The sequence below is a fragment of the Sturnira hondurensis genome, unplaced genomic scaffold, assembly GCF_014824575.4.
Source record: "Sturnira hondurensis isolate 20B ecotype Veracruz unplaced genomic scaffold, ASM1482457v3 Scaffold0016663, whole genome shotgun sequence".
Classification (NCBI taxonomy): Eukaryota; Metazoa; Chordata; class Mammalia; order Chiroptera; family Phyllostomidae; genus Sturnira; species Sturnira hondurensis.
Genome location: NW_028089294.1, coordinates 16,654,846 through 16,670,054, shown reverse-complemented (window position 1 = coordinate 16,670,054; position 15,209 = coordinate 16,654,846). Strand labels below are relative to the sequence as shown.

At 57.0% G+C, this 15,209-nt stretch overlaps 1 protein-coding gene and 1 non-coding gene across 7 annotated transcripts in view; both read right to left on the bottom strand.

Moving 5' to 3' along the window:
* Nucleotides 1–15,209, bottom strand: part of DNMT3A (DNA methyltransferase 3 alpha) — a 96,009-nt gene that overhangs the window by 41,945 nt on the left and 38,855 nt on the right. For all 6 annotated transcript variants that reach the window (XM_037066797.1, XM_037066795.1, XM_037066796.1 and 3 more), the window contains one exon: nucleotides 2,569–2,839. In XM_037066797.1, the coding sequence (XP_036922692.1) occupies nucleotides 2,569–2,839 (271 nt within the window). The remainder of the gene's footprint in view (nucleotides 1–2,568; nucleotides 2,840–15,209) is intronic.
* Nucleotides 10,622–10,725, bottom strand: LOC119001499 (U6 spliceosomal RNA). Its single transcript, XR_005069587.1, has one exon. It is a non-coding gene; the product is annotated as a U6 spliceosomal RNA (small nuclear RNA).

Here is a 15,209-nt window from a genome sequence, read left to right as displayed (position 1 = left end):
ATCCGGAAGTTCACAGCGGCCTTCAGGGATCCCACCAGCTCTGACCCCTGCCAGCCTCTCCTCTGCCTGGACTGCGGCAGCCGCGCGGGAGAGCTGGGGCCCGACTCAGTGCTCAAGGAAACTCAGAGTGTTTTTGCCCACTGTGCTCAGCACTAAGATTCTGAGGAAGATCTGCCCGATGCAGAAGTCACCCTTGAACCATCTCCCTCTTTCCCCCTCCGTCCCTGGCCATCTGTCCGCCTCTATCCATCTCTGTGTCCACCTTGCTCACCCGAGCCACCCTCTTTGCTTCTGTCCCCGCACGAGTTCCCAAGCACTCGCCTGGGCTCCCACCCTTTTGTTCACTCCATTCCAGGATCCAGACGGCAAACTGATCTTCCCAAAATGTACAGCACACCATGTCAGCCTTGGGAGGGTGGCCTCAAAGGTCACCCTGGGCCTGTCTGCTCTTCCCCTCATTCCCACCTGTCTGTCTCCCCTGCGCTCTCCACTCCAGCCTTGTGGGTCCCTGCCGGGTCCCTAAGGGCCTCGCTCCTTCCCACCTGGGAGCCCTCGGCCCTGGCCTCACTCCCTCCCTGCACCACCCCTCACCTGGGGCAGCCTAGCTCCTCCTTCAGCTTTTAGGGGTAATGGCCCAGGCCAGCTGGGCTCCTCTGTTTGAGTTCCTCACAGGATCATGTTTATTTTCCCTTCGACAGCTTATCTCTGGGTATCATCACGCCCTTTTCAGTGCAGATTTCTCATTAGTGTCTGCCTCTCCAGCGGACTGTGCAGTCCTTGAGGGCAAGAACTGAGTTTTTGTTCTTGAGGAGTTCTCCAGATCCTGGCACAGACCAAAAGGTGTTCGATAAATACCTGTCGACTGACGGAAAGAGGAGCTCCTGAGAACACACGGAAATGGAGACAGGGAAATCCCAAACTGAAAGCAGACCCTCAAGGTGAAAAGCAGCCTTGGAGCTGTGGTTCCATCCTGCCAGCCAGAACGGACCGCCTGAGCCCTGGCCCGGAGCTGGGTGCCAGTGGCAGGGGGGCTCCCGGGAAGCCGGGAGTCAACCAAGATCTCCTGGGCCCAGCACATTTGGTAGGAAAGGTGGGCGGGCTCTGCTCCTGCACACCTGGCCTTTTTAATAGGAGGGTGGTAGCCACTCCCCTTCCTCCTCCTTTCCCTCCATTCGGGCCCCTGAACACTCCCACCGAATGTCAGGACGCATCCTGGAGGCACTCGCTCTGGTGAGGCTAGGGGCCCAGGGCTGGCCCTCCCAAACCCCACTGCAAAATAAAGGGGAGAGTGGAAGGACACACCGACTCTGAAGCCAGAGACCAGGACAGACCGAAACCTGGCCCTGCCGCTTATGGGCTTGGGGTCTCTGAGCAAGTCACTTGATCTTGCTAAGCCTCCATTTTTTTCCACCTTAAAATGGGGATAATTCCTCTGCAAGAAGATTGTTTAGAGGAGCAGTAAAACAATGAACCTAGAATGCCTCAGAAAACTCTTTGCACGTAGTGGGGGCATCATAAATATCAGATGAATAATAGATGAAAGGCATTTTTGTCATTAATTTAGAAATCTCTCTTTCGGAGATGTTCTCAATCCTGCATGAATGTTAGGTTTGGATCCATACAAAATGATTTATGCCAATTAATCAATTCACTCATTCCACCACACACACTTGGAAGGAAGACTTTCTGGAATTAAAGCGCACATATGCAAAGCAACCTGGCAGGGCCCGGGAGCAGCACATGTGATAATGTGTGAGAAGGCGCCGGGTAAACTGTGAAGCCCTGTACAAATGCTAGTCGTGCTCATTACTAACATGTTTACAGCTTGGTTGGCCCTGAAATCGCTGGCTTAACCTGAAAGGGAATAGTGGGCAACTTTCCAGGACTCCAGGGCTAGGCCAAGAAGTCCCTGGAGGAATGGAGGAAGAAGAGGCTGAGGCTGGGCAACACACTGGCCGCCGCCCCTCCCCCACCCCAGTCTGTCCCAGCTGCAGTTTAGTCCAGTCATGCAAACTGCGGTGGGCTTGGGACAACCGGGCTGGGGGAGGCTCACTGGGCTTTTAATGCCCACGAGGGTACCTGCTACCCCCAGGTCACCCAGGCCAGGGGCTACCAACACAGCAATCCCTGAAAGCCACAGGTCTTACGGGAGAGTGAGCAGGCCAGGGAGGGGCTGAGGGAAACAAGTGCACAACCAGCCTGGTGGGGGGGGGGTCGGGGACGGAGACAGCTCACCCCCGTCTAGCAGCCGTCGGCATTCTGCAAACCCACGCTGTCGCCAAATCTACCTTTTCCCTCCCATGAGAAGCAAAAACTCCAGATTTTTATGACCAATGTCTTGATTTTTAAATATTGACAATTAATATGTTTAAATGCTTAAAATACTACATGGGCCCCAAAAAACCTGTGTGCAGGCTATACTCGGCCAGCAGCCTCCTGGGCACAGCCTGGGTGAGGAGAGCGCTTCAGCTCCCGGGCCCAGCCCACGCCTCCAGGGACCAGTGAGGCGCCAAGTCTCCAACCCTCAGGGGAGCCCTGCAGAGACTGCCCCTTGAGCTGGGGACTCACCCTCATCAGCCGAGGCTCCACGGCTGTCCTTGGGGGTGCAGCAGCCATTCTCCACGGCTCTGGAGGCTTCAGGCGGGGTCTCGGCTGTGCCCTCTCCCTCTGCTGGGGCCCCGCCCTTCTGACCCCCAGCGGGGCTGCCCTCTTCTGGCTGGGGCTCACCCCGCTTCTCCAAGTCCCCATTGGGTAACAGCTCTGATGGGCCAGAGTCCTGGGCCATGGACGGGGACTTGGAGGTCACCGCAGGGTCCTTCGGCGTGTCACTGCTCTCCACCTGGAGGGAAGGAGAAACAACACAGGAGAGGGTCAGGCCAGTGTCCCAGCCATGTTTGGATCACTGACCTCTCAAATTCTGGGGAAAGCTGCACACTGTCCAGACAATTCCGCTCACATGAATGCCCGTGCGACTTTGCATGATGTTCATATACACACAATTTTGCCCAGTTTCAAGGGGTTCATGGGCCTGGCCACCTGAAGACAAGGGGCTCATAGACTCCTGCTTAAACAGGGGAAGAATACAGCCAGATTTGCCAGCCTGGCTCCATGGCCCAAGCTGCACCCCCACACCTATACTCACTGAGCTGACAGTGCTCTCTAGCCTTCTACAGCCCCCCTTAAAAACAAATGCTCCCCACAATATCCCCACTTCTAATCAGGACCCCTCCTCCAAAAGTTTCAATCTGCCTTCTGGGCCAGAGCCTCCCAGCTTTCCTCTGTGTCTCTCAAGGCCTAAATTCAGTGAAGAGCTGGAAGAGACACCGGAGCAGGAGGGTCAAAGGGCACCCCCGCAAAAAAACAAAAAGTGTTCCTCTGGGCCCCAAAGCCTAGTACCAGTCTTTCCCTCAGCTTTGGCCCCCATGGGTTCTCCCAGGTGCTCAGACCCCAGGACAGCCAAGACCCCAGCTGCAGTCTGTATCGCACACCCTCCCTACCACGTGGTCCCAGGTCCCCCCTCCAAAAGGACGCGCATTGCTTTGTCCCTGAGAGTCTAAGAACTGAACTTGCTACAAGAATCACATCAAGAGTAATCGTAACTGTCCTTCATGTTGCTGCTCAGAGAGCAAAGTTCCTCTCACCCATCACCCTGTGCACACGGGTCTGTGTCGCTCTCTGTCACAGCTGCCCAACCCTCCCTGGAGTGGATGCCCCACAGATTAGTCATCCAGGTCCCTACTGGCGGGCCTTTGGGCCGATTTGCTTTTTGGCTGCAGTGGGGGAGCGCACTTAGAGCTCTGTGCGCCTGCAGGTCTCTGTAGGCCAGAGCCCCAGAAGTGCAGTGGTGGGGGGTGGGCCTGCCCACCTAATGAGTAGAAACGGCCAAATCCCCTTGAGAGAGTGGTGCTACTCAAGTGCACTCTGAAAGGTGGCTTCTGCTCTAGGGGTCTACGACCTCAACTCTGAGCCTGCTACTGTCTGATGACAAGGCCCCAGAGGTGGCAAATAGGGACAAGCACCTTGGGGGGGAAGTAAAAAGAAAAACCAGAACCAATCTGGAGTCTTTCTTGGACGAGGTAGCAGTCACGTGGAGCAGCATGAGCGTGGGCAGAGGGAACTCCAGGACCCCGGCCAAGCCGTCCTCCTGGCCGTGGGGGGGCAGCCCGGGGCAGGTCTGCTTCCAGGAAGAGAGCCCCACCGTGGAAAGCTGCAAATGTGGGGCACAGGGCTGGCTGCAGCAAGAGGAAGGAGAGGCCTCCGACTGAAGCGGAAGCGAGAATTCCTCCACGAGACGTGGGCACTGAGGGCCAAAGCCAGCAGAGCCAGAAGGTCAAACACGGGAATACGAGTGCAGCAAGAAGGACCCGTCTCTCTCCTCAGCTGCCATCCCCACTTAGCGGGACCCACGCCCTCTGCCCAGGATGCAGACTATCTTTCCCACCTCCCTGCTCAAACCCACAGGGCTCCCTGGCCCAGAGGGCCCTTCCCTGGTGTAAACCCCCTCATCCGCAAGACTTTGTCTTGTGTGTGAGAAAGTCCGTTGGCCCAGGCAGCCTGTGGAGTGCAGCTCGCCAGGCCCCACAGCCACCCCGGAGCCCAGACATGGCACTCCGGGGGAGGCAGGGGTGGGGTTCCCACTGGCCCACTCTGGCTGAGCTCGTTCCTCGTCATGCCGGTGTTCTGTCCTTGAGCCACCTGCTGCCCCACCGACACCTCAAGCTGGGGCAGGCTCCGGGCCTCACAGAGCTGCTCAAGACAACTATGCTGTCATCCACTTCCTGCCTAGGACCACACAGCCTTCTCTCATCCTGGACTTGCTTCCTGTTGACTGCCGGCTCCAGAGCAGAGACAGCCAGGAGTGCCTGCTCGGGTGCCCAGCAAACCCCAGGTCATGGCCCACACAGGTCAAGCTCCCCTCCCAGACAGCCCTGCAGGACCCCCACGTGAGGCACCACCCTCTGTGAGGTGGGCAGATGGGGAAGCTGGGGAGTACCCTGCCCAGCTCCAGCCCCAGGGGCAACTCCTCCTCCTCCTTTCTTCCCACGCTCCCTTGCCATCCTGTCCTCTCCCACCCCAGTGAGCCTGCACCAACCAAAGCCCTGAAATTAGGGGGAGCTACTGACTCTTGCCATGGACCCCTTGCTCTAGCTCACCCACCCAGAACCCACACCCTGCGCCCCTCGCTGGCCCTCTTTGGGTGCCAGGGTAACTGGGCAGGCCACTGAGACAGAGTAGGTCCACGGGCAAGTCGACTAAAGCGACCCGTCAAATCTCTGGGGAGAAGCTGGGCACTCTCCAAAAGGGGCATTTCGTGTCAATAACCCACATGGGGAAGTCTATGGGAGAGGCTATCCCAGCCAGGCCGGGCCAGGCCAGGCCTCCTCACCTGCCCTCTCCCCTGTGGCCATGAGCTTGTGCCTCTGGGAGGCAGGAACTTTGTCTGGTTAGGCTTTGCCTAGAGCCGGGCACCTGGCCCATGTTCAGGATTCGTAATTGCTTCCTGACTGCTGAGGACTAGGTTAGAAGAGCAGCCCGCTCACACACACTAAGAGTTTCACCTTTGTTGCACATCAGATCGAACTGCTAGAGATTTCGGTTTTGTTTGCTTTTCTTTTTGTTGTCACCTTGAAAGGAGACCCAGCACACCCTGACACACTCATTTTTTCCCGTGGGGCGGAGCCCCTGGCCCCTTTAGAAGGCAGCACCAGCAGCTGTAGGCGACAGCTTCATTTTCCTCTGCTTCGCCCCTATGGGGCTGGGGGGCAGGGGAGGGGCAGGGGAGGCGGCAGAACCAGAACGGCAGCAGGGGGCACCCTCCCTCGCCCCCTGGGTGGGTGCAACAGCTGTGCGGAACGCTCCGTGGTGTCACCCGCTGCACACCTACCCATGCCCACTGTGCCTCATTCTGGACCTTCAAACCCTGCCCACCACTTCCTGGGGGCCCTCAGAATTTGTCAATTTTTACCTTCCTTCCCAGCAAGACCCCTCCACCCTGGGACAACCGCCTCCTACAGGCAAAGACAGGCCTCCGTGGCTGCCTCCCACACACTCCCTGTGAGCAGCTTATGCCAAGTGGGCGAAGACGGTGGAGACCACCACAAACATCTCAGACACGTGGGGGAGGGGCGGCTTGCTGGCTGATCATGCTCAGGGGCCGGGGTGCCACTCAGCGCCCCACAAGACGCAGGACAGCACCCTCAGCGTCCAAATGTGAACACAGCCCCGCAGGCTGGCGTCAGAAAGGACCACAGAGAAACCCTGGCGGAGGGCAGGGCACCAGCCGGGGACTGCCTTTTTTCGAAGGACCAATTTTTTAGAGAACTTTTTAAAGTATTGTGATAAAACCCACATAACCTAAAACCTATGATTTTAACCATTTTCCCATGTCCAATGCAGTGGCATTAAGTTCTCTCACATCGTGGGTCTCCTCCCGTCACCACCGTCCGTCTCCAGAACTTTTCCATCTTCCCAAATGGAAACTTTGTGCCTATTAACCCCCCACGGCCCTGCCTCCAGTCCCTGGCAACCGCCATTCGACTTTCTGTCTTCCAAGGCCCTGGCCCCCAACTTTTTTGGCACCAGGCACAGGTTTTTCAGAGAACGTGGGGATGGGGCCGGGCCAAGGGTGGGGTCAGGAGCTCCATCTGCAGCCTGGGGGGTTGGGGACCCCTCTTCTAAGGAACATTTTGACGTCCAGCTGTCTTGTCTCTCACACACACACCAGTCTGGGAGAGCTCTGGGCCAGGCCCTGGTTTTCTGAGGCCACCACCTCACCCCTGCGCCCAGCTCCCAAATCCCCAGCTTGGCCCCAGGAGCCAGGGCAAAGGCCCCTCCATGCTCCCGCTGACCCTGGGCCAGCCCACCGCAGGCCTCTGCCACCTGGTTTGTTTACAGAGCACTCACACACCCCATCTCATTACGGCACCCCTCACACTGTACTTAATTATTTGTTTACTGCGTCTCTCCTCCACTGTGAGCTCTGTCTCATTTATCTTTTCATTTCTCTCCTTTCCAGCCGTCTACCCACAGCTCCCAGCACCAAGCACAGGCCCCAGCATCAATATGCGTATGGATGGATACAGTTAATGATCACAATTAATCTGACGGGTAGTATCACCCTCACTTCGCTGAGGACAGAGGCCCCAAGGGTCACCTCAGGTCACACACCTTCTAAGTGGTAAAGCTGCCAGAGTGACCCAGGCACAGAAGAGGCATTTGAAAGCCGTCTCCTGCTCCAGGTTGAGTCTCTGGAAAAGCCCGACCTCAAATCCCAAGGGTCCCACAGAGGAAAGGAGGCTTTGATGGGCCTAAGCAGGGCCGGGAAAGGCTGCAGGCTGTTTCCCTGGCAGCAGCCAGCTGCAAGGAAAAGCCAGCAGCAAAGCCAGGCAGAGCAAGCAGGGGCTTTCTGCAGTGGACCGGTCCAGGCCAAAGCCAATTCCCCAGCCTCCCCAACTCCCGCCTTTGCTGGAAGTCTGGTCTGAACCCCAGTACTCCTGCCCCTCCCTCAAGGGTAAAGCCTTGTCTCCCAAGGTGGGCAGAGTTCAAGGCTCCAAACAGACAAGTAGGGGCCTTTTACTATAGTTATAATATTTACATATAACAAAAAAAATTAAAGCCTGGCAAGTAAGAGGTAAGGGAAACAATGCCCGGCATCTGTGGGCACAGGAGCCCATTCACGGGGCACTGTGAGGCTCACCTGGGCCCAGGTGTGGAAGGGGAGGCCTGGAGCCCCTGGATGTAGAAGCTGAGGCCCTGGGTTGGCTCTGACTCACCCTCCACTCTGGTGACGGAGGCTGTGGCTGAGAAGGGCTTTCCCCCCCAAATCCCCAGAAGCTCTAGGGGAGAAAGGCCCACAGGCCAGCAGATGCAGGGCTGGCCCTTCACCAGCCCATCCTTAGCCTCAGCTTACCCTCCCTGACCTTCCCTACATTACTGCCATTGTGCCTTTAAGGCCCTCAGCAGTGCTCACTCTGTGCCAGCCAGGACCCTGGCATCAGGCCAGCATTGGCCTCTTGATTAAAGACACACAGACACACACAGACACACACGCAAGGCTGTGCACCACTGCTCACAGATGCCCACCCCCTGCTCTGCAAGACTGGGATGCCACAGAGCGATGTCAACACAACCACAAAGCAGTCGCCATCCACTCACACCCACGGCTCATCCCACTGCCTCTGCTCCTGCAGGCCCATCGGCCCCTCAAAAAGCCCCCGGTTCTCCCAGATTGACTCCAGTTTCAGGAAACGGCCGGACGGTCCCATTGAGCAGGGCAGCCCTGCCTCCCAAGTGTTGGCACTGGGCCCTAGCTCCCCCTCTCCTCTGCCCCAGGCCTTCCTGCAGCCCCTTCCCTGGCAGCCCTCTGATCTGATTGGCTGGAAGTGGCCCTGAGATGAGGAGAGCCAGAGAGGTCCACCCCACACTTACTCCCAAGGGAGGTCCCAAACGCCTCCCTGCTTAGCCTCCCTGGGGTGACTGGAGCCAGGCTCCATCACTTTGGAACTAGGAGCCCGACCCCTCCATTTTCCTTCTCCCAGTGAGGCGGCTAAAAGGGTCAACAGTGGGGTCAATGGACAGCAGGACCGGAGACCATAGAGGGCCAACCCTGGAAAGTTTGGCCCCAGCCTAGGAACCCACCCGCCACTGAGGATCTCTTCACATGCATATGTGTGTGTGTGTGTGTGTGTGTCCGTGTGTGTCTGTGTGTGTCTGTGTGTGTGTCAAGTTGAGAACTTCAAGCCTCAGCGAAGTCCTAGAGGTCACTCAGTCTGCGCCCCCGCAGGCGGATGCAGGAACAAACACACCTAGCACGTGGCAGGCCCACTCTGGGCACTGCTTCCAGCAGGGACACCTGTCTGCCTGGAAGAGGGCTTGGCTCTGCTCTTTGAAGTCAACCTCAAAGCGTTTCGGAGGGAGCTTGAAGGCTTCCTTACAAAAGCCATTATGTATAGGAGATCCACGTATTTAGGCAAATCTCTTTTGAAGTTCTCTATTTTCAACCTCTACCATCCACGCCTAGGGTGACATGTTTGGTAAGAAGAGAACGCGCCATGGCAAACGGAGCTTTCTTTTCTGTGCTGCACGCCGCACCTTTCCAAAGTTTCTAGTGGGCACCTCCCCACCCCCACCTCAAGCCGGGGCGTGCTCATCCTGCCCCGCCCTGCGACAGGACTTCGCAGCCTTCAGCACATCCCCTCTCAGCCTCCGGCTCCATCTCCCCACGCCTGGCAGTCGTCATCTCAGCCTGTCCTCACTTGGCAGCCTGGCCGCCCGTCCATCAACTCGGCTACCCTTCTCTGGAGCTTTTTCCGGCGTGGTTGTATCTTTCTGGAGGGGGCAGAACTGAAACACAAAATTCCCGAGGCGAGGATGATGAAAGGAAACCAGTGTCAACAACCCTGCCCTGACGCATGTGCCGGCGAGTACCTGCCACCACAGGAGGGGCGCAGGTGCAGCTGTGGCTCCCGCAGCCGAGGCGGCTGGGACCTGAGGGGTTGCCGGATTTTTGCTGGAGGCGGCCCTGGAATGTGTGACTCTGGGGAGGGGGCCAGGGAGGGACTTGCAGAAACACAAAACCAAGATGCTCCCCCAATAAGACTGGAGGGGCCTCCAAAAGGGCCCTGACAAATCTGCTCTCTTCCAGAAGTCTCGGTCTCTGACAATAGCACTGACGCTAGGCCTGAGGTCTGGAAACATCTGTTCTCGCCCCTTCCTCTCCCTCCTCCGGCGGCCACAGCGGCCTCCTAGCTCCCTGCATTCTTTTGTGCGCGGCCCGGCAGGCTCTGGGACGCCAGAGACAGCTTCCCAGACATGACTCCTGTCATTCCACGCCTGCCAGTCCCTCAGAAACCTTCCGGAGGAACACGTTTTTGAGAGGATCACGTGTAACCCACACAGGCTGCCTGAAAACCACCTCTCTGACCAGGACAGAAACCATTGTTCTCCTGTGAAACCCTAGTCCTTCCACGCAGCCTTCAGGCCTCCCCATGACCTGTGGCGCCCACGTGCTCTTCACTCAGGAAAAGTCCTGAAATAGGAGAGTCTCCCACTTTCCCCCTTTGACTTCCAAATGTTACCTCCCTGCTAAGGCCCAAGCCCAGCTTCGCCCCCAACACATCTTCATGCTTAACACAGAGCCCATGGTCTGGCTTTTCCGTACTGGATGTCATTAGTCGGTGCTGATCTGACGGACCGGGTTGGGGAAGGGGCAGATGGGTCTGCAGGGCCATCACAGGAAAAGTCTCTAACCTCCTGAGACACAACAGGGCAGCCCCGCTTTCTCTGCACCGTCCCAAACACGCTGATGAACCAGGGATGCAGGCTCGTAGGGAGGCCAAGGGCTGGGGCCCAGGAACGGGAGATGCTCTTTCAGGAAGTTTTTTTTATCTCTCTCCCTCTTTTTTTTTTTTTTTTTTAAGGTTTACAGAGGAAATGCAAGTTAACATATTAGCACAAATACTCCAGGTATAACTCAGCTTCGTTTTCATTTCACAGACTGCCTTCCACAAACATCTTTACAGTGAAAAGTCACGATTTTGCTACCAAGTGCCACGCATTGGGCTTTGACTCATGTTTCTTCCAAGATAACCAAAGGGCGTGAGGACGCCCACTGGGCGCTGCGCAAAGTATGAGACACCTCGTCAATTTGTGTGTCACCCTTGCGCAGGGGCCACGCTAATCTCCTCTGAACCGGTCCATGTTTATCCGTCTGCGTGTGCTGCCGAAGCCAGCGCCCTTATTCAGGAAGTTTTGTGCATCAGAACAAGAGGGCACAGGTCACCAAGGCAGGTTCCAGGGGTGAGCAAGGGAACCGCTCTGGCCTGGACACCAAGAGGGGAGCTGAGATCTGCCGTCGCTAGGAGACCACCCGAAAGGTCAGACCAGGGTGGAGAATGAGCCAGGGCTGCAGCCTCCCAACAGCTGAGTTAAACTGTGCCCAGCTGGATTCGGCCCCAGAGGAGTGGTTCCCTCACCTCCCACAGTGTGTACCCCAGTCTCTGGCTCTGAAGTGGGCGGTTTCGCCCTCTGGAACTCACTCACTCAGGCGTTGCGTTGGAGGCTCTGCTTCAACGTGGAGCGACTACTGGCTTTGGGCCGGTCTGGCTGAGCTTGGCGCCTGCTCCCAGCCCCCTCCTTCCCCTCCCTCCCTTTCTGGGTTATTCTTAGCAAGAGGTGACCTCAGAGTGCTCCCACTGAGCAAAATTAACCCTGGAGGAAGTTGGTGGGTATAAATCTTCAATGAGTAAATACTTCAGCTAGTAAATAGGGCATGGAGCCTCAAAGGGCTGGTCGCCCCCTAGGATTTGGTGGGCAAGGGCAGAAACTGTCCCTCCTAGTAAGTACCCCAGCTGTAACCAGCATGAAGGACAAAGGCACTCGCGGGGCTTGTCTGGGCTTGTGACCAGGCAGGAACCAAGTTTGGACACCCTCACTTCTAACTCAGCAACTTCCTGCGGAGCTGGTGAGCAGAAAGATGACTCTTCCGCCCACCCCGACACTCACGCCCACACGCAGGCTCACGCTCAGGGGGACAGAGACCAGCCTGGCATGCCGCTGTCCCCTCCTCCCTACCACAGGCACTGGCCAGCCCGCAGGCCCAGAGTCCAGGTGCCAGCTCCCTTCCTAAGCCCCGCCCAGCCCTGCAGTGGCTTCCTGTTTCCTGTTGCCGGTTCTGATCTCAAGCATCTTGGCTCTGAGACCAGTGCTGCAGACCAAGCCACTGCCCGGTTTTAACGGGCCCACCTCTCACCCCTCAGGCTGCCACAGTCTCACCCACTTCCCCCACGGGCTCTCTGGTATTTGGGTCAATCACCCGCCTCAGTTACATGTTCTCTGTACCCTTTTTGACCAGCTTACACCCTTTCTCAAACAGCCCTGTGTTTTTATATTAACAATGAAAATCTGGATACCCAGGAGAGATGAGTACTGTGGGTTCTGCCGAGGGGCGGGGTGGAGTCACCCTCTGGGCACCTCAGTCTCTTCATCTGAGAGGGAGGAGGGTAACAACAGCGCCCCCCGCCGCCCCCCCACAGGTTTGTTGTCGGTGTCTCAAGAAGTCACGCTGTGATGGCCTCTGCAGGCAATAAAGGCTGCACAGCCCCGAGCGTTTATTCACGGGCTCTGTCTGCTGTGAGGTGGGTATGCGGCACACTATGGCTCAGCTCCACAACCACAGTGTTGGGGGGGGCACTAAACATCAAATCTCGTGGAAGAGCCCTGGCTGCTGTGGCTCCGTGGATTGAGCGCAGGAGGCAAACCAAAGGGTCGCCAGTTCGAGTCCCAATCAGGGCACATGCCTGGGTTGCAGGCCAGGTCCCCAGTGGGAGCCACGTGAGAGGCAACTACACATTGATGTTTCTCTCCCTCTCTTTCTTCCTCCCTTCTCCTCTCTCTAAAATAAATAAATAAAACCTTCAAAACAAAAATCTTATGGAAGAGACAGGCTCTTTCAGCCTGCTTTTCCAGCTCTCTAGGGTGAAAGGCCAGGTGTTTGCTTTTGTTTTTGTTAATTCCCCATCCATGGAAAAAACGATCCTTTTGTGAAATGCAAAATCACTCACTTGGACGTGGCAACAGTAAAACACGTACAAGTTTCTAAGCACTTTTTCTCGAATTCTCTGCAGGCAGGCGGCAGTCTACAGGCCTGTGTCTGAGGGCCGCTGCCACCCAAGCCAACAGTCGGGGGCTTATCGCCAGTCTTTTATTTTTTAGTGTTTGTTTGGATTAATTTTACAAACAGTTCCAAAAGGAGAGCCAGCATGGGTCACAATGGCTGAGCTGGGTGTGTTCAGGGAGCAGCAAGGGGAGGGGGTTTCTATGTTTCTGTGGTGAGAAGTGGACACTGAGCAGCAAGCAGCACAGGGGCAGGAGGGAGCCCGTGGTGAGGAGCCAGATGGAGTATTCCAGAGCCTGTTCCGTGGGAATAGAATCTCTGGAGAGTGAGTCTTGGGCAGAGATGTGCCACAGACTACTGTATTCAGTATGGTTATGTGTGGTCTCCTTTCAAACTCACTGGGTTGAAAGCTAAGCCTTATTGATCTGTGTGGCCTGCCCCATCCTGGTAGGTGCTCAGTAGGGATAAAGTATTTGTCCCTGAGGGAGAAAGGGCTGGCGGGTGGGGTCTGGGTGAGGTTTGCGTGAGGGTGCAACCAGATGTCAGGAGCAGGAATGAGTGGGAGGCACCTGGAGACAGGTAGGCCTTGGGGGCAAAAGGAGGAGGGACTAAAGGTTCCCTGACCCTGGGGCTGGGGGCGATGGCGAAGGCGCCCGTGTGAGTATCTCCTGCAGCCTCTGCACAAGTGAAGGCCCAGCCCACAGCCAGGTTTTCCTCTCTCCCTTCCCAGCACTGCCCCCTCCATTCCACCTGTTGGGAAATGAGCCAAGCTCCCGCCCCTTCGCAGGCTTAGCTGGATGACACACACTCACTCAGCTGCTGGAAAGCTCCCTGGCGGATCGTTCTCAGGGCCACAGCTGCACCAGGTCCCCAAGAAACCCTCCCTGCTGTGCTCCTCTGCTGGGGGGCAGGGCGGTGCTGGGGCAAACACCTGCCGCACAAGTGAACCAGATGGCCTGTGGGCCAGGGGACCATGGGTTGACTGACCTCTAGCCACAGCACACATTTCCTCCCCTGCCCAAACCCTCACCCCCAGGGCCCACTGTCCGGGAAGGGGTCTGCTGGCCGTTTTCTCAGTCTTTCTCTGCTCCCCCAGTGTACAGGGGGTCCTTTCACAACAGCTGCCCTGGCTCTCTGTCTCCCCAGCCAACCTTGCCTTCCCCACGCTCTCTCTCCCATCCTGGGGCCTAGGACGTGGCCTGGACCACATCCAGACTGTGACTGTGCACAGCCTCCCGCTAGGGCTAGTGAGAAGCCCGAGCTAGGTTCCCGCCCAAAGCACTGGCCCCGCCAGCCCCTGCAGCAGGGCAGGTATGCTGCAGCCAGGCCCGAACATTTGGACTCCACTTTGCTGTCTGCACAACACCACTGGAGCACACAGGACAGGCGCTACCAATATGTGGAAATTCAGAAAGGCTGAGTGACTTGCTGAAGATCACACAGCTTCGAAGCAGTAAACTCAGTACTGTTCCTCCTGTCCAACTGAGGTTGCTGTGGCCTCCTAAAGAAGAACGGTCAGGAGGAGAGGTTTGGCCCCGCCAGGGCGGGTGCTAGCTCTTTGGTGATGGAACCCATTCAATTCTCCCAGGGGTCTAGAAGGAATGCATCCGTGTCATCTCTAGTTTTTAGAAGGGGAACCCAAGGTTCAAGGTGAAACAGGTGGTCAGTGGTGGAGCCCGGATTGAAACCCAGGTCTGCAGGGCTCCAAAGATGAAGCTTTTCCTCCCACACTGGGCCCCGTCCCAGGCTCACCCACTCTCCAGTCCCCCTCTCCCCTCACCTGCACACCTCCGGGCCCATTTCTGCACACCCGCCCTGATCAACAGGCACCCTCTGCTCCAGGGCCTTCACCCCAACTCTCAGTGACGTGCCGTCCCGTGGATTCAAAGGGCTGCAAGCCTTTCTCTGCTGTAAGTGGGGACTGGCCCCCAGCACCCAGAGCAGGCAGTGGGTCCCCGGCGCACGTGCAGAGGAGGAACTGCCGGTGTTCTCTGACCCAGCCTGGCTTCCCGCCCACCCCAGCCTGGCCCCCCACTGTCTCCCACTAGGTTCCCTATGGGGGAGGAAGATAGAGGGGCACCTTGGGAGTCTGGGGGTGCAGCCTGGAGTCTGTTGCAAGCTAGACATTCCTTTAAAGTCCCCTCTTTTATCTTTCAACTTCATGTGAATTTTTCATTCTAGGCCATAAAATATCCATGTTTGCTTTAATATTAAAATGTCTAAAATTACCAGTTACATGACTTCACTTCTGCCCCACCCCCACTCCCTTCCCCTCCAAATGTTCCAGCAGGGTGAGGAGTGGGGCCCTTTAGTACCCCACTGCAGGACTGAGCACACCCCCTCGGGTCCAGCTGTTGCAGCCCTCCCCTCCACGGCTGCCTCCTTTCACTTCTGACCCCCCCCCCCCCCCACTCTACCCAAGGGAGAAAATCCTGCCTTGCTGAGAACATTTCCTTGAAGGGCAGAGTTACAAATCCGGAGCTCCTGGCTCCTCCTTACCTTCATGCTTCAAGTTTCCCATTCTCAGCTGGAAGGGGCTAAAAGAAAGGAACCAGCTGTCTTTCGTGCTGGCAAATCATTATTGCTCCGCCTCGGA